Here is an 18397-nt window from a genome sequence, read left to right on the forward strand (position 1 = left end):
GTGTGTGTGTTGTGGAACTAAAGCACAAAAGTCCTTGCCTGTTAAATGACTGTGTGACGTATTGTATGTATGTGTGCAGTGAAGTTCTTGTTAGCACTGTACAGGTAAGGGGACACGCTGATTCATCAGCTTGTTTGGTTTTTGCAGACAGACAGGCTTAGGAAGCAGTTCTCTCGAAGTGGCACTCTTCCTCCCCAACATCAAATATTCAACACACACCTCCTGCTTTCCTAGACACTAAAATCTCTACACCTAGAAGCCCTGTGTGGAATAATGATACTGTTTACCTAAAAGCAGTGAGTTACCCTCTTAACTCCTCCTTAATAGAAAACAGAAGTGACTGTTAAAGAGCATAAACATAAAACAAAAAGGAAGAAGCTGCTGAGAGTAAATTGAACAACAGCTTCGATTCCTCCATCAACAAGATTCTCCCACAACATGCAACATTTAAAAGCTTACATTATAACTTTGATTGAAGTTCCTCACAGAGCTGGGTTTAAATTTGCCTTCCTTTTTATAAGAATCCAATTAGTTCTGCAACTAAGAATTATTTTCTTTATTGATTTTATTCCCTCGGTTTTCTGAATGATTATTTGTCACGTACAGCTCATATCGAAAAATTGCAATCCAAAATAGAGCTCAAAGTACAATGCAATGATCAAATGATTCATCTTTTTCTTACGCCCTTTTCAAATCTTCGATTTGGACCATCAGTGACTCTAAATCCAGCCCTGTCCTCCAGCATTAACTGTATACAACACATAGCCAACATCATTAGACCAATGTCCAACCCTTTTAGACACCAAACCAAAAACCTTTCAGATATCAAGCACTGAATCTTTTATCCAGACTATTAAGATGTAGTGTTTGTATGTAAAATTAACATTTTATATACAACTATAATTAATATTGTTTTGGCTAAAACAGCTGAACTTCAATAGCAAGCTATAGCAAGCTTGTTCAGATAACCCTGTTATATAGAACATAAAGCACTAAAGGGCGACTTCATCGACTTTCAACTTTCTTTCTATGGCTTTAGTTTAGGGTGCTAATGTACAAATGTCCCTCAGATGTCCGTATATCAAAATATTTCTCTGCTTCTAGCTGAAAACCTCCTCCAGAGCACATCACCTCGGGAGTTTTTCATCATTAGGAGTTCAGATGATTTCACCTGGGCAAGCTCTGGAGAAGCAGGCTGGCCATGATTACAAACTCCATAGTGTGAGCAACAGGATTACATAATATGAACTGAAGGTTCCTCCAAGTGATGTCACCTGGAGGCATTTTTCAGTAAAAGTAGAAGTAGAGAGATAGTAAATGGTAAATAGTTGCTTATATAGCGCTTTTATCCACTTTACAATGTTGATTCCCATTCACACATACACTCACCGATTGAGACAGAGATATTTCAATATGCGAATGTCAAAGGGAAGTTTAATGGCATTTATACACATGTACTACCCCAAACTATAACCATAGAGTGCAAGTTGAAAATTGGTGAAGTCGCCCTTTAACTGAAAGAACTAAACCTCCGACAGTTTAGCTCCCTATTCTTTGTGTCAGTGTTTTCTCAGGCTCCACTATTCAGAACTTACATGTTCCAGTTTGTCCCTCCTGCGAAGCCAGACGCTTGCCGAGTAGTCCTGTTGTTGCACTGCCGTTATTATGGAACTTGCTGGAATCCCAGGGCCTGAGATGCCGAACCCTGATCCCTGACCCCTAAGGTCTGGGCCAATAGTCCCACGGGTCCCTCTTAGCTCCATTTGGATGGATGGATGGTTGGATGGATTGTGCAGTGGTCTCTCAGTTGTCGCAAATTAATTAATTAATTTGTTGATCTCTGTTATTAGCTGAAGAAGCAACTTTATTTTTCATATGCATGTACATTTAGCTTGACTGCGCCCTTCAATCCCAACATACCAACATAATTATGTAGGAAATTATGGCTTTTCTTCCAAACGAGTTGGATATGAGTATTCATCTCCAGTGGCTTGTCTTCAGGGTATTGAGAAAAATAGAAAAATGGCACGAATATTTCAGTATTAATCTTGTCCTCACCTCTTATTATCAGCAATGAAAAACATGAGATCTGAGATTGCAGCCACAAATGCATCACTAAATAGCTTTCACAGTGGTCACACCCTATGGTCACGAAATAGGATAATCCCTGTCTTCACCTGTAGGCAATTTTCCCCAGGCTGTAGGAAATCCTCTTCCAGTGTGTCTCCAAAAAAGCAGGGCTTCACCTTCTCATAATAACGCAGAGATCTTGCTGAGCTATGCTGGACTGGGTTAACCAGAAACACAGACCTATTAGGCTCAGGTCTCAACAGACCTGGGACTCCGACAGCACTGAGCAGGACTTCCCCAGTGTTGGAGCATATGTGTGAGGAAGAGGAGGAGAAAAGAGAAGGGAGGGGTGGAGAAACTCAGAGAAAGAGGTAGAACGAGAGAGGGGGGAGAGAGGGGGCTGGGAGAGTTGTGGTGATGCTGATGCAGCGTCACAGAGGAAGGAAAGACCCCCATGTTAAACAAATTGTCACTCTCACTCTTTTACTCGTCAACATCCCTCCCAGCAGCCACTTTTAGCTTTTCTCTTGGGACTCTGTCACTTGTTTTACACTGGCCATATAAAGGTTTTCCTACATCTACGTGTTGCCAGCACGGTCTTAAACAGTTATATTTACTCCCTACATTCCACTACTCACAGCTCAAGATTGGTAAAGTTGTTTCCCTTCCTTATAAAGCTGGGTTGCTCTCTACTTTGACTCTGTGGACAGAAAGATGCCCCTGGATACACATGTGCACCTTATACACACATCTACACACACACAGACCTTGGCACATCACAGCAGAGTGGTGCAGTGAGGCTGCAGTACCTCTCTTCCTTCACCTTACTTTGGCTTCCCTCAATGAACCAGAGCAACAGAGCTTAGAAACTTAATTGGACAATAACGGGCATCAACAACCAGATACTAGCGTGCACACACACACGCACCATACAAATGTTGAAATCATTAGTGGCAAAGAGCCATTGCATCCTAACTCTCTGGAATGGAAACAATCTATTTTAATTGCATGCCTTGACTCCGTTATTGAAATACTCACAGCCGGTAATACAATACCAAGATACTGGGCTTCTCAAATGAAAAAACAAAAGAACAGAACAGAAAAAAGAGACAGAAATATAATTGGTGTGCCAATTTTATTAAAATATCTAAGAGAAAAGTATAGCATGTATGTTTAGTTTTCACTCTTTGGATATGCAATAGACTTTAATATGTTCAGGGTTTATTTTCAGTTGGCATCTCTTTTGACTTGAATTGAGTTCAAGTAGTCATCCATCACAGTTCTGAGTATGTTGAACAAAGTACATTCAAACTTGATGTTTACATCTAGTCGTTTATGTGTTTTTCTCAGGATTTGTTCAGTGTAATCATCTGGGACTATTGTATTAAAAAGATTGAGTATGCATAATTCAAAAGAAATTATATTGGACCATTAGCTGCTTATGCACTTGCAGCCATTTCCTTTTTGCAGTAAAATAAATTTAGCTGAATACTACAAGTAGATAAGTGTTTGTTGCATATTTTGGGGTGTTTGTTGTTTGTTTAATAAATATATTGCTCATTTCACATCGTCATTCCTCAGGGAATATATTTTTTACATAACAAATAAAGAGTGAAACTGATTACAGCAGTGATCCTGAACCGCCCATACAAATTATGCTGCAGTACAAGTTACATGCAGTAAATATCGGGGTACTGCATATTGCAGAGTAGATCATCCACAAAGTTAGCGAAAGTAGATTTTCTGTTGTCTTATCTTAAAGCTCTGATCAAAGACAAGGAAAACAAACATTGTCTAGCTTTACTCATTTGTCTGTTCTGTGAGACAAATAATCCATATTTCAATTCATGTAGTGCTTTTTCTCATTTTTTCAAGTGGCAGCTAATTATTTAGTGACAATGTATCTCATATCAGTAATGCTGAGTCATGCCAATCCAGTTTCAGTCCTGCCGTATTCCAATCACATTCCTCTCTGCTAGCAGAGTGCCATCAGTGGCCATCAGCGAGAACACCAGCTGAATACCAAACAGTGAGGTTAATGGTGGAATTTAACAGGACACAGGCCAAGTCGGCCGACAGATACAGTGAGCCACATTGAAATGCTTTTAGGTCTAAGCCAGGGAGAAATGCCTCACATCATGCAGCAGGCTTTCAATATGCCTGATTGATGGAAAGTTTATATTGCACTACAGTAAACTGAATCAAAGTTGATCTTAGGGATCAACTTTGATTCAGTTCGGCTAAGTTGAGAAGCAAATAAGTTGAGAAGCAAATAATGTTCAATATTCGTCGTACATCGATCTCCGGAGTGAAGTGTTTGCTGGTACAGCCCCAACCAGATTGCCAGATAAAAAAAAAATCAACTTTAAGTTAATACAGCACAAAGCAACACAACGTGGGGATCATCTTATCTAGAACATTCAAACATCTAACACGTCTGAGATGTTCATCTAACTGAGTAATCTGAATATCACTAACTGAGAAAGTCAGTCAGAGATACTGATTGAATTCTTCTTCACCCATTCTCCTTCCCCCAAAAGGTGTTTTTTTAAACAGTATGTTCTGCCATCTGAGAAGCAGTGTGTTCCAAGCTGATGACTACAACAGCTTACAGCATCAAACCCAGATAAGTGTAGATTAACACTTTAAGTATTTGATCACAGTTACATTTGTTAGAGAGAGCAACCTGTACTGGTTCTATGTCTCACTACTCAGAACAGAACAGAAAGGTGTGTCACGTCCCAAGATCTGAAGATGATTTATGTGCTTGATATGCAGTAGTGCAGTTTTTAAAAACAAAACAAAAGAGAACACTGCCTTTCTTTCCTGAAACTGATGTGCACAGAGTCTTATTTCCTTTTATTTGTAATAGCTTTGTGCATAAACAACCATTGAAATTACTGTCTGGGGTAATAAAAGACGCCCCCCTTTCATTACGTAAAAGTGAAAATTCTGCTGTAGGGCTGTTGAATAATTAATTAAGCTTTAGTTTCTGTATGAAACAACCAGGGTTTCCTCTTTTTTTTGTTTTATGTATTGTGAACTGTAGTGTATTGAGTGTTGTGTTATATTTATGTGTACTGACGATGTCATTAGTGACACCATACTGCTTTGATAGTTGCCTTTGATAGTTGCCTTTGATAGTTGCCTTTGATAGTTGAGTTTGTCTTTTAAGTTTGTTGTCCAGTCTGGGTCAAGGGACCAACGCAATGCAAAGGGTTTGTCACAAGAGAGCATGCTGTTCAGCTCAGCTACTGAAGGGAGGAGCTGTGACAGAGAAAGGTCTGGTTCAGTGTGTGGCTGTGGAGGCACACTGCTCCTTCCTGAGTTTAGTGGGCTCAGCAATACTTTGGGAAAACGGGTTCTGTGGGTTTAGCCATACTTTGAGATGCGTGTTTGATGAAACTGTTTGTGTTCGTCTTTGTGAGATTACTGTATTTTAGATTGTATGTACAATTGGTCCGTCATCGGCTAAGTTGAGAAGCAAATAATGTTCAATGTTCGTCGTACATCGATCTCCGGAGTGAAGTGTTTGCTGGACCGTCAGATTCGAGTAAGATCACCTCTACATTAGTAAAAAAACCCTCTGTACATGGGCTAAACACTACCTAGAAAATAATGGAAGGAGAAATTGATCCCGCTAATGTGGAAAAACGACAGGTAAAGCCAAGTCTTAAGGCCATGGAGAAAGCTTTGCGAAACCTGATTAGACACAAGAAGGGTCAAGTTGGACCAGCTGACCAAACAAAAGAGCAAGATACGGCGTTTAATGGAGGTGGAAATCCAACTGTTTAAGATAGATTTCCACCAACTGTTTGGTGAGTTTTGTGATCTAAATTCCTCAGTTACAGAATTACTCCATAAGGTTAAATCCGAAGTGTATATGAATAGCGATCAGCAAGGCTGGTTTGAGCCGAAGGCTAGTTCATTCAAATCATTTGGGTTAAAGAGGCACATCACCGCATTGAAGAAGCAGGTAGGGAAATGACAGCATATGCAAAGCTATAAAAGTCAGTAATTTATTGTTTTACTGTTCACTAAATATAAACAAATCCATAGTTAGCATCTGATGTCTTTATATCTATGAATAAACATCACTCCAAAACAGATCCCTGTAACGATTGCACTGTAAGCTTCAATAACCTTCCCTTACAATACTGCCCAAAGATTACTCAGCCAAATATGCCTCGGCCAAAATCAATAACAACCCCCCTCCAAACTATCAACAGCATCGAAGATCAGGGACACCTTACCTCCATCACTCCTTCCAGCTCCTAAACACCTGCAGTGTGTGACAGTCTCATGGAAAAGAATTCATATTGCTTATTTCCAGCTTGAACAGACAATTAAATACTATGGTCCATCAGGGTTGGCCCTGATAACACGGAATAAAAGAAGGTTAATGGACTGTCCTGCCGAGTGTGAGGATTAAATACTTTTAAGCCGTCTAGACTAACGACATGCTGCAGAAGAAACCACCAAGAAGCATCTTGAAGTTGTAAGATTCATCTTTTTAAAACTAACCTGATGTGGAGACCTTTACATGCTGTTCTGACAGTTTGTCTTTTACCCTCTATCAGACGGCGCTCACTCACTTGTCCTCTGGTAAAACCTCCTCTCTCCATCTTTCTGAGTTCTTTTCTCACCTCATGTGATTCCAAAATCTGCCGTTTGCTCTCACTTTCACAGAGACACTATGACTCACACTTGTGACCAGCCCTCCATGGTCTCAAAACTTTGTAGAATTGAGAGTCCATGTAATCACTGAAATTGTGATATAATATAATCTCCTTTTAAAATTTTACAATCTTATCTGATGATGACATACAGTAACAGTGAGCATTTAGGAGCTAATAGAGTATTTCATTGCCTCCATGACACACTATCCATCTGTGGTGTTATTTAAATAAATTCACTTTTTTCTATCTGTATCCCATCATCTGTGCCTGTTCATGTAGACTCAGGCTCCAAATTTAAATAAAAAAGCTGTTCAAATTAATTACACAGTTTCCTAAAATACAGAGGTTTGTACAGTATAAGCAAATTTTTGTTGTAAATCCATATTTGAAGACATGCTTCTGAAATTTGTACTAATATTGTGATGCAATACATGGCTTTTTCAGCGCTTGATCAAACATTTTCGAATATGATGAAAGTGACACTAATTATAACAAATACTATTTCAATTAGAGCCTGTGAGTAACCTGTAGACCTTTAATTTCAACAAAACTGGAAACAAATGAATAAAATATCAAGGAAGAGCTTTGGTCATACAGGTTTAAACAACTATCTGAAGAGCCATTTTCAAATTCTTAGGACTGGACAGCAAAAATATTTCAAAGAGTAGGGCTAGTATTATTAAACTGTATGGTTTTATAGTTGGCATCTGATCCTCCATCCAACCTGAAGGATGCGCAAAGGAGCTGTTTGCAAATCACCGAAAGTCAAAAGAAGAAAAAGTAGAAGAAGAAGTAGTCTCACTATGGCAAATGACAAGGTCGGTTGTCAACTTTTAAACCTTAACGCTAAATGCCATTGCATTATCAATAACATTATTCCCAAACCGCTGCCATTAATCGGTAATCGGTTAACGTTAGCTGCTAACGTGAGCTCATGGAGTTTTACGTAGAATTGTGCTGTTGGTTAGCTTAACTACGTTAGCTTGGGCTGCTCTAGCCCTAACACTTAGCAATAGCATTGACATTATTTGTCATGTAATTGATTACTAATATGCGAAAGTAATTACGTTGATTTTATAATACAGTAATATATATAAAGAATTGACATTCAACCTACTATACAGGGCTCGTTATTAACTTTTTTGGTCATTGTCCCGCAAGTGTCCCAAATCTTTTAACTGTTGCAGACCTAGTAACTATGTTCCCATACTAGGAACATTAGAACCTGATACTAGAAATGTATTATTAATAACTGGCAACTGCATGTCATGAAACTGTTTTGTTCTGTTTTTTGTCCGCCCCATTTAGCATATAATTGAGGAATGGCTAAATAATAATCTCTCAGCACTACAGTTCAACAGAAGCACAAAACTCCAAACCTTCCAAAACGGATTCAACACCCCTCTGAGTTTGACCACAAACTGAAGCAAATCTCCTTCCTGAAGAAGGATTTACTGCAGGACTGACTTAGTATGAGCCTGATAAACTCACAGATCAGTGTAAATTCGATAAACTCACATATGAGTGGAAATTCAGTCATCCATATCCACAACAGAGAAAGTTACACATAGACTCAATAATGTCTCCCTTAATTCAATAGACACTGGATAAAGTTTAAGAAGAATAAACGTGAAATCAGTCATAATTATTGATCTCAGTCTTCATCTGTCGGCTGCTGTAGGGTCCTGCCTAATTTGGGACTGTGAGGGCTGCTGTCTCATTGTCCAGCAGGAGCTGTGGTACATTAGGTGTAGCGCATTTAGTACAGCACATACAGCTTTGCATAACCTACAGCTTTAAGTCTAAGATTATATAAGAGAATGTGTTCACAAGTTTGACTTTAGCTGAGCTGGCTGCTCCCACTGTGCTGCTGCCAGGGACACGGCTCAGCTCCTCCCTCGGTCATAAATGCATTTTCTCATATTCAATAATTTCAGTGGTGTCTTTAAGAATTGATATGTCATAAAGTCAGAAAACAAATGTTTATATTGGTTTGCCCTATTTAGCCTTTTACAACAGAATGCACACACTAATGTAATTTTCTTTATTGCCCCAGATCCAGAATCTTGGTGCCTCAGGTAGTACAGTATTTTTAACTGGGACAATGAGAAACTAAAATAACTAAGTTAAATAAAAATAAAAAAATTAGTTCAAAAGTTAAAATTTTAAAAGTTTGAAAAATTAATAAATTAACGTTAATTGCTGAAGACATTTATACTGGTTAACAGTGCCATTACTTGTTATGTTGGATGTATGTTCAGTACAGGCTGTTTAATCAGTACCCATGTAACCGTACCCATGAAACATTGCTTTACTTTTCAACAAACGTGACCTCTACAAACGTGGAGCTTGCTCTGTCTGTTTTTGTGTTTGTGTATAGAATCCTCTAGGCCAGCTCAAGGACCTTGTGGAGCTGAAGGATCAGCTTGAGGACATTCAGAGACGGATGGAGGATGAGATACAGGCTGGGGTTCCTCCAGTAAGACTCACACAGGCACTGACATGTACATGTTGATGTTTCCTTGTCTTGAATTTCGTTCACATATGCAAGGCATAAAAAAACACCAGAACATTGCAAGAACAGCAAAGTTTGCATCTTATTTTAAAATGCGAAAAAAAGAGCAAAGATTTTTTTAATCAATGTAATATTTAACTATTAATACAAACAATCCTTCATCAGAAATGAAAGTTATTATATTTTAATTAATTCAGCAAAAGGGGTGGGAACTTTTGCACTACTTTAATTTTCAGTATTTTACAGTAACAAAGTTTGCATCCACCTACATTCAATTTAGATGTAAGAGGATGCAAACTTCACCCATATTAATTTGTTTTACGCTTTTTGCCATTTCAAAATAAGAGGATGCAAACTTTTGCACACAATGTACGTACAATAGATGCAGGTGTGATCTGATTTGGTCTGATCTCACCCTTCTCTAGGGAGGCAGTCTGCTGGCTTCTCCTTTCCTGAAGGGATTTCTGGCTGGGTACATTGTTGCTAGGCTACGCTCTTCAGCATTGTTGGGTGTTGCTATAGGAACATGTACTGGAATCTATGCAGCACAAACATATGCTGTTCCCAACATTGAAAATACCATCAAAGACTACATAAACAATCTGAAAGGACGCAAATAAGAAGACAGGAGAAAAAAGTGACAAGACACAAATGGAGGGAGAAGGAAGCTAGTAATATACAAGACAGCGGTGCCAGTACGGCTACATACAGGAACAAATATAGATCTCAATAATCAGTTTTCAGCAGTTATTAATCTCATCTTCCACTGGAATATTAAATAGAAAAAAATATCAAAACAGCAAAAAAACATGGTGTTATTTGGTTAATTTGAATCTTTAAACCAATGCTACAGGAGTATTAGGGCTGGGTTATGCAATTCAGTTACTTTAAATACACAATTTAGTTTATTTTTCCTATTTGCACAATGACATAAATTTAAACAGTTACTATGAACAGAAAAGCTGGTCTACCAGATTTCTGACTCCAATGTTATCCTGCCTTGAACAGCATGCCTTTTTCACATTTTCTTCAACCAGTGTTTACTTCACTAGAATAACATGCCACATTTCTTTAGCTTTTGTATTTAAACAAAAAAATTCTCAGAATTGTTAGGCATTTTGCAGTGTTTATCCTTGTTTGGTATCCTTGGCATGCAAGTTTTGGAAATCTGTTTAGTTCTCTTTGGTAACTTCTGCCCTCTAATAATAGTCAGAAACCAATTATTACAGCCTTAACTACATTGCACATTTTTGCTCAGGTGATAGATCACATAAAAACTGCATCAGTTCAACTCATGGTACTGTATTTTTTTGTGTAAAACCTTACAATCCTTTTCTTGCAAAGTGTATAGTGTACTGTGAAGTGTTGTTGCAGGTTATTGGTCATATATTAACGGATCTGAAAATTTTAGCCCTCACCCCTGTGGAGGTACATTAAAAATAATTTGAATAGTCCAGTAATAATTACATGCTCAATTCAAAAATAAAACAGTTTTCCAGTATATTTAGTACTACAAGCTTAGTACTTTATTAAGTACTACATTTCAGTCTGCTGTGGTTATGCCAAAGTAAAATTCTTATTTAAATATGTAGTTTTTATTGTACTTGGGAGTTTTATTAAAGCAGGAAATCATGTGTTAATATACTTAAATGTATAACAAACAATAAGAATACCTTCTCTGGACTAAATACTATCTCATGCTGTGCAATAGGGATTTGACTGCTTATTTTATATGCTGGAAACTATTTGATCTAAAAAGTAATACAAATCTGTTTTTTTTTTTTGGGGGGGGGGGGGGGGGGTTGTTTTTGTTCTTTTCAGACATTTAAACCTGTCAAACAATTGGCGATATAGAGATATTTTTAATTGTTGTGGTGGTGTCATTTGTTTAACTTGTAAATACTGTTTTTGTTTTGTTTTGTTTTGACTTTATTAGTGATAAATGTCAATGTTGCATCCATAAACAATGCTTTGGATGCAGGACACAAAATAAAAAGGCTGATCAGCAGCACACTTAAGAATATAGCTAACATGTTTGACAGTGACATTTTTGATATTTCACTGAAAGTATTTTTGTCAGCCAGTGATTTTAAGCCCACCAATAGACTAAATTAGAGCATATATTGATTTATAAAACCTTGGTCCTGTGACTTAAGACATTATAATCACAAATTATGTAAGGAACAAAATATAAAACTGCGCTGGTGGTTTTTATGTGACAGCAACAGTACTGTACTGAAATGAACACAAAATGCTGGTGGTCTAACCTGTAACTAGTATAAGAAAAGAAGCCATAAAGGAAACTTTTCAGTGTAGTTTGTTAGTGTTTGTCCTAGTATTTAACTGGAAAGTGTGGTAGTAAGATTTGTGTACTGTATGCTAACTGGAACCTAGAAACAACTTGTGCCTTATGTGTTTTTGGAATTTTTTTATTTAAGATAACACATAACACTTCATATATGCTGGTATATAGTATATGACATGTCAGTTGATTTTAATTCAGAAATGTTTTTGGGGGGCTGATTTGCCACCATTTACGCTGTATCATTGCAGAACTGTTCAATTAAACTGTTTTAAATTCCATGGTGATATTGTAAAAGAAAAACAATCTTCCTTTAGCAGATTTATTTTGGTTGTTTCAATAAATGATAAAAATACATTCACAGTTGTTCCCAATGTGTAAATATCTCAATACTTTTAATCACAGTTATGCATTTAACTTTAGCCAAACATTCACTGATCCAAGTCACTATACCCTTAATCTAAATAATAAAATATATGTTGCAAAGCTGCTTCTACAATTCGTCTACATGTTGCCCAAAATTAATACCCTGCAGTAAAATATTTTAAAATCCTTAACTTTCACTTGATGAAAAGATATAAAGATCATATAGCAGAGGTCACCTCTGTCCATATAATATTGATTGAAGAAGATTATAGCAAGCAGATTGTTGGTTGCAATTTGGTAATTTAATAGCAGTACATACAACCCAATTAGCTTATCAAGTGCTTCCAACATGATTGTAAACTGACAAAGTTGTAACACGTCAGGTGATGAAGTCAAAGCGTGCTTGGCTCTGGAGGAGATTCCATTAGCTTCAGTGACCCAAGAAACAGAAAAAGACATATATATATCAAAGCAATAAAAAGTAATTTCCCATTAATTACTTCCCTGGTTAAAAGTACTGCGCGCATATATATATATATATATATATATATATATATATATATATATATATATATATATATATATATATATATATATATATATATATATATATATATATATATATATATATATAAAAATGCCAATTTGTGTAGTCTATTGTTCAATCACTACTCACCACACTCAGTTAGTTTCATCAGATAGAGCCATTAATTTGAGTTGTGCTATCAACAAAAGAAAAACATTGTATCCTAAGTCAGGCTTCCAAAATAAATATTATAAACAGAAAATTTGAGTTTTCAAATGTCCATATTCTTACAGTGAAAAATAATCTTGCTTTATAACACACTGTGACTTGTGAAAAGATATCTGTTTTATGACGTAGAAATTCACAGATGTTTTATTCTATTAAGCGAAATATACAGCAGCATAAAAATGATAGTTCAAAGCAGCATACAGCTCTGCAATGGTTATGTTTTTTGTTCTCAATCTGACTTATGACTTGTCTCACCAGGGACGGTGCATGTTGTTTTTCCGTTGGTCAAAGATCCATCAATCTGCTTCCCGTTGTCTGGTTCCACACACCAGCACTGCCCCATATAGCACTGCTGGGGCTGGTAGAGACCATTCTTGTCACATTTAGGTCGGAAACCTGGAACCTGCAGAGGCTTTGCACCAGAAGCCTCCTTCCTACAATCAGTATCCTGCACAGGATCTGGGAGAGGAGAAGAGTTGAATCACCTTTGTCTTGCACGAATCATAGATTTTCATCAAATTAGTTCTAATCAACATGATCATACATGACATAAATAGTGACAATACACTCAACATACCAGATTTTCCTGGGACTCCGGTGGAAGCCTCCTGCAAAACAATCAGTGAAAAATATTAGAGAACAGAAACTTTCCACAACTGATAGTTGACTTGATAAAAATATTAGTATCGCTTCAATAAACTAACAGTTAATATATTTTACCATACCATTAAATTAAAAGATAATATCTGCTCCTCCAGCCTAACTCAAATGGCTGGCTGCTGTATCAGATTATATTGCAGTGAAGAAACACCAAAGGGCCATCAGCAAACACTACAATGTTTAGGTTTAGTGCTTCGCTTTTTTCAGACAATTTTAAGTGAAACTTGTGAAAATGTTAATGTAAAAAAAGATATTAGAGGACTTAACTCAAAAACGTATAGCAGTATCGGAATAACAAAAATGTAGTTGTGGACTTTATTACCTCATCCACAGAGTCATCAAACAACTCGGGCAAAGCATTCATGGGAACGTGCATCCGCATTGGCACAGAAACTGTAAAGAGAAACATCGTGTGTCAGACAGAGGAAGAAAAACCACAGACTGATTAAGAAAAGTCAGCTCACGAACTAAATGATAAAAGCCAACAGTGTATCCTCCCTAATGGGAGAATAAGTTTGACCTCCTTACCAGATCTTCCCTTCGTCATCTCTGACTTCATGTTGTTGCCCTGCTGCTCCAGATTCTTGATGTCATTCCTCTGGCTGAGAAGGAAGTAGGCAATCATGGCCTGGCCCACAATCAGGACAAGGGCCAACAGGGTAATACCTGCCACCTTGTAGGCACGGGTGGAACGACCACTGCAAAGACAAGAAGAGAAAATGTGAGAGAAAAGGTGTGTTTAATTTGAACTACTGGTAGGAGTCTTTAATCTGAAGTGCATAATCATCAGCAAATTCAATTGTATTGGAGTTATATTGACATGCTCTAATATGATTCTTTACTAATGATTGTTTAAAATGTGGAAAGATTATTGGCATTTGTATCTGCCAACCACTATGGATCCATAGGAACTAAATCTTTGGCCTGGAACAAGAGAAGATGAGTAGAAAAGATCGGCTAGTAAACAAAGGAGCTGAGAAGAATGTCAAGTATGAGGAACATTACGGATGCTGATACTTGATGTAGGGAAATTTTAAGAACGGGAACCTCAGCCATGGCATGTACCATGCATGTCACCAAAAACAGAAGGATGAAATCAGTTGTTGCCAAGCAGACACCAGAGTGAATGAGGGCGTTTATTATGTCCTTTCACTCTGGGGATTCCCGTTTATTTATATAAAATTTCTCTCAGACTGCATTTACAGTAGATGCGAAATAAATGCACTAAATACAGAATTGTTTTTAATGTGGTAACAGACATTTATTTTCAATGAGTATCCAATCATGAACACAAAACACACACAAAGGACCATGCTTGTGTTTTTGCTACTTGTTTTGAATACTTTAGATAGCTGTTAAGAGTCACCTTTTAGAGTCTGTAGAGTTTTATTCAATTTCCACACAGTATTGTTTTCCATTCTTTTTTGTACAATTTGAAAATGAAACAGCACACTGAAAACTTGCTAAGGATTGGTGAACCATTCCTTTTGTCATAGTTATTGTTGTTTATTCAAATAGAGATGAACGGAAACAAAATGCTGCTTGGAAAGCAAAAACTGTCCATTCAAACAACCCAAAAACACAACACCGTGATTTACAAATATGTTAGTGTGTACTTCTTACATTTACTAGTACTAGTTTGATATCAACGTAACAAGTAATGCCCACGGGAGCAGCTTTTTGCTGTTCATGCTTTGACCTATGTGTTTGCATCCCCACAAGATAAAAAACAAAAAACAAAAAACAAAACCTACCCCGGTGATGGTTCTCCTACATTGACGGCTGTTTGCTGGCTGGCAGCTCGGATGAGAGGCTGGGTTGAGGTCTCAGGGTCCGACATCTTCACCTAAGCAGAAACCTGAAAACACCCACATACACAATCACACAAACAGTTAAAGAAACAATAAAACGCTGACAGTCACCACACACATACTAATATACACATGTACTTATTCACACACGCGCGGACAAGATACCTTTTGTCAGGTGATATTGGAAAGTGCTCACAAGTATCAGTGGCAGAACTGAGTGCAGTTTTTACCTTTATGTCTGAGGACGGCAGAAACAGAGGGAACTGAGAAAAGCCTCAGAAGGCGGGGACCAGCCACACTACAGCCTGAGCAGCCAAAATGTGCGTTGGTTCAATGAGCCAGAATATCTGATTGGTTACTGCTTGATGCATCAACTGTTGCCGAGTAGAGTAAAAATGATTTACACCTTTTGTATGTATCTTTACCACGTTGAACAATAATTAGCATGGTACTTATTATGACTATGTGACAGATTAATTTTCTAAAAATAATGTCTGTGGAATTTCCTTAACTTATGTCTTTAATATGGCACTTGTTAACAAAAAGTTAGCTAGTAGTATTACATTTCCAACTACCACCATTATTTTTGGACTTTAATTTATTCATTATAAATATGATGTATATAAACATCATTGTTTGGGGTTCAGGTTTTATAAATCTTTAAATCAGCAAATGTTGAATTTTGTTTTATAGCCTTTAATCACACAGCCCCACCAACCACCATCAAGCAGACCACAGTGATCAGGTTGTGATGGGATATCATTTCTTTGTAGTTTCCAGTGAGGAACTGCTAAAATGATGATCCAGCCATAATATAACAATACATTAATTGTTTAAAATAAATGTCATCATAGCAAGTGTCTGACATTGTGTCTGTAATTCCAATTATGTAAATATACTGTAAATTCTGTGCCCCTATTGAATTCATAGACCTGTTAGGTATCCTCCTGAAAGTAGATAATAATAATAATAATAATAACAATAATATAAACAAAAGGAATAAAACTCTTTGGTAGACTTCGGTTAGTTCATGATATCTGACAAATGGATATTGAAATACACAAAGTAAAAGTAAAATCATTACATCACTGTAATTAAATCTGTGTTGATTTGTTTGCGTCAGACTTTTGAGGAAACAAACAAAGTTACAACAAACAGAAACAGCATTCAAGTCTGACATTTGAGAATAGGGAAGGAAGTGAGAACACAGTGGGGCACAGGGGACAGCAGACATGACATTTCCAGTCAAAAAATGGACTTGCTATCTTATTTGAACACAAGTAAAATGCTTCCGTTATCATTTCGAGAGCAGACTGAGATGTGCAGCCGATGCTTATTTTAAAACTACTACTGGGTCTTTCTCGGTTTGTTAACAGCTCGATCTCATCAGCTAACTGCATTTTATTTTTTCAGCCAATACAGAAACATCTATTGGTTTAACGGTGTTTCATTAAAATTGTTTATCTACACACACTTGAAAATAATGACTTTATTATTTTCTAAACATTTGCTGCTATATGGTTTCAGAAGAAAAAGAGGAGAAAGAGAAGGTAGAGGGCAATGACAGTATGTTTGGAGTATGTTTGGTTTAAGAATTTACACTGACAGGTGCGGGTGCTACATAAATTTCAAAAGATGGCCACTGAATTTAAATGATGCCATCTGGAGGCATTTTTCCACTAAAAGTAAAGAAATATTTTGATATAGGGAAGTCAATGTGATGTTTAATGGCATTTATGTACATGTACCATCCAATAACTAGAAGAAGCAAGGTCAAAATCTGTAAAAGCATCCTTTAAAAGAAAGCTTAAAACAAGTGTTTTCTAGGCTAAGTAACTGTTCTATAAGTAATAGTAGTGATTAGTCTTTTAGTTTGTATGGAGCACAATAAAAGAGTACACACTTTAATAATAATTAAAAATCTTCTTCTTCTTTTCCTTTCGGCTGTTCCCTTTCAGGGGTCGCCACAGCGAATCATGTGCCTCCATCTAACTCTGTCCTCTACATCCTCTTCACTCACACCAACTAACTTGATGTCCTCCCTCACTACATCCATAAATCTCCTCTTTGGTCTTCCTCTAGACCTCCTGCCTGGCAGCTCCAACCTCAGCATCCTTCTACCAATATATTCACAATTTCTTCTCTGAACATGTCCAAACCACCTCAATCTGGCCTCTCTGACTTTATCTCCAAAACATCTAACATGAACTGTCCCTCTGATGTCCTCATTCCTGATCCTGTCCATCCTCGTCACTCCCAAAGAGAACCTCAACATCTTAAGCTCTGCTACCTCCAGCTCTGTCTCCTGTCTTTTCTTCAGTGCCACTGTCTCTAAGCCGAAAAACATCGCTGGTCTCACCACCGTCTTGAACACCTTTCCTTTCATTCTCGCTGATACTCTTTTATCACACAACACACCTGACACTTTTCTCCACCCGTTCCAACCTGCCTGCACTCGCCTCTTCACCTCTTTTCCACACTCACCGTTGCTCTGAACCGTTGACCCTAAGTACTTAAAGTCCTGCACCTTTTTCACCTCTGCTCCCTGTAACCTCACCGTTCCACCTGGGTCCCTCTCGTTGACACACATGTATTCTGTCTTTCTGCTTCATTCCTCTGTTTTCCAGAGCAGACCTCCACCTCTCTAGATTTTCCTCCACCTGCTCCCTGTTCTCACTACAAATCACAATGTCATCTGCAAACATCATAGTCCATGGAGATTCTTGTCTAACCTCATCTGTCAGTCTGTCCATCACCAGAGCAAACAAGAAGGGGCTCAGAGCTGATCCTTGATGCAGACCCACCTCCACCTTGAACTCCTCTGTCACACCTACAGCACACCTCACCACTGTCTTACAGCTCTCATACATGTCCTGCACCACTCTAACATACTTCTCTGCCACTCCAGACGTCCTCATACAATACCACAGCTCCTCTCTCTGCACCCTGTCATACGCTTTTTCTAAATCTACGAAGACACAATGCAACTCCCTATGACCTTCTCTGTACTCTTCCATCAGCATCCTCAAAGCAAATACTGCATCTGTTGTACTCTTTCTAGGCATAAAACCATATTGCTGCTCACAAATGCTCACCTCTGCCCTTAGCCGAGCTTCCACTACTCTTTCCCACAACTTCATTGTGTGGCTCATCAGCTTTATTCCTCTGTAGTTGCCACAGCTCTGCACATCTCCCTTGTTCTTAAAAATTGGTACCAGTACACTTCTCCTCCAGTCCTCT

At 37.7% G+C, this 18397-nt stretch overlaps 3 protein-coding genes across 5 annotated transcripts in view; 1 reads left to right on the forward strand and 2 right to left on the reverse strand.

Annotated features, from left to right (window-relative positions):
• The window catches only part of LOC137132560 (inactive phospholipase D5-like), a 69841-nt gene extending 67492 nt beyond the window's left edge, over window positions 1–2349 (reverse strand). Inside the window, exon 1 of the mRNA XM_067515241.1 lies at window positions 1596–2349. Within this exon, the coding sequence (XP_067371342.1) occupies window positions 1596–1763 (168 nt within the window). The 5' untranslated portion in view covers window positions 1764–2349. The remainder of the gene's footprint in view (window positions 1–1595) is intronic.
• A 3075-nt stretch (window positions 2350–5424) lies between these two features.
• Window positions 5425–12220, forward strand: LOC137132571 (SLC35A4 upstream open reading frame protein-like). Of its 2 annotated transcripts, none has more exons than XM_067515297.1 (3): window positions 5425–5623; window positions 9130–9228; window positions 9690–12220. In XM_067515297.1, exons 1-3 carry the CDS (start codon window positions 5561–5563, stop codon window positions 9882–9884), a joined length of 357 nt encoding a protein of 118 aa, XP_067371398.1. In that variant the 5' UTR covers window positions 5425–5560; the 3' UTR covers window positions 9885–12220. The 2 variants fall into 2 exon arrangements, with proteins under 2 accessions (XP_067371398.1, XP_067371387.1); XM_067515286.1 differs by lacking the exon at window positions 5425–5623 and adding an exon at window positions 7414–7567.
• cd74b (CD74 molecule, major histocompatibility complex, class II invariant chain b) lies at window positions 11875–15484 on the reverse strand. Of its 2 annotated transcripts, none has more exons than XM_067515270.1 (8): window positions 15388–15484; window positions 15101–15204; window positions 13875–14044; window positions 13669–13739; window positions 13264–13294; window positions 12942–13145; window positions 12609–12654; window positions 11875–12360 (listed from the first exon to the last, which is right to left on the reverse strand). In XM_067515270.1, exons 2-7 carry the CDS (start codon window positions 15184–15186, stop codon window positions 12614–12616), a joined length of 603 nt encoding a protein of 200 aa, XP_067371371.1. In that variant the 5' UTR covers window positions 15187–15204; window positions 15388–15484; the 3' UTR covers window positions 11875–12360; window positions 12609–12613. The 2 variants fall into 2 exon arrangements, with proteins under 2 accessions (XP_067371371.1, XP_067371362.1); XM_067515261.1 differs by having other exon boundaries at window positions 15323–15449.
• Window positions 15485–18397: the final 2913 nt, after the last annotated feature.

Source organism: Channa argus, chromosome 1, assembly GCF_033026475.1.
Source record: "Channa argus isolate prfri chromosome 1, Channa argus male v1.0, whole genome shotgun sequence".
NCBI lineage: Eukaryota > Metazoa > Chordata > Actinopteri > Anabantiformes > Channidae > Channa > Channa argus.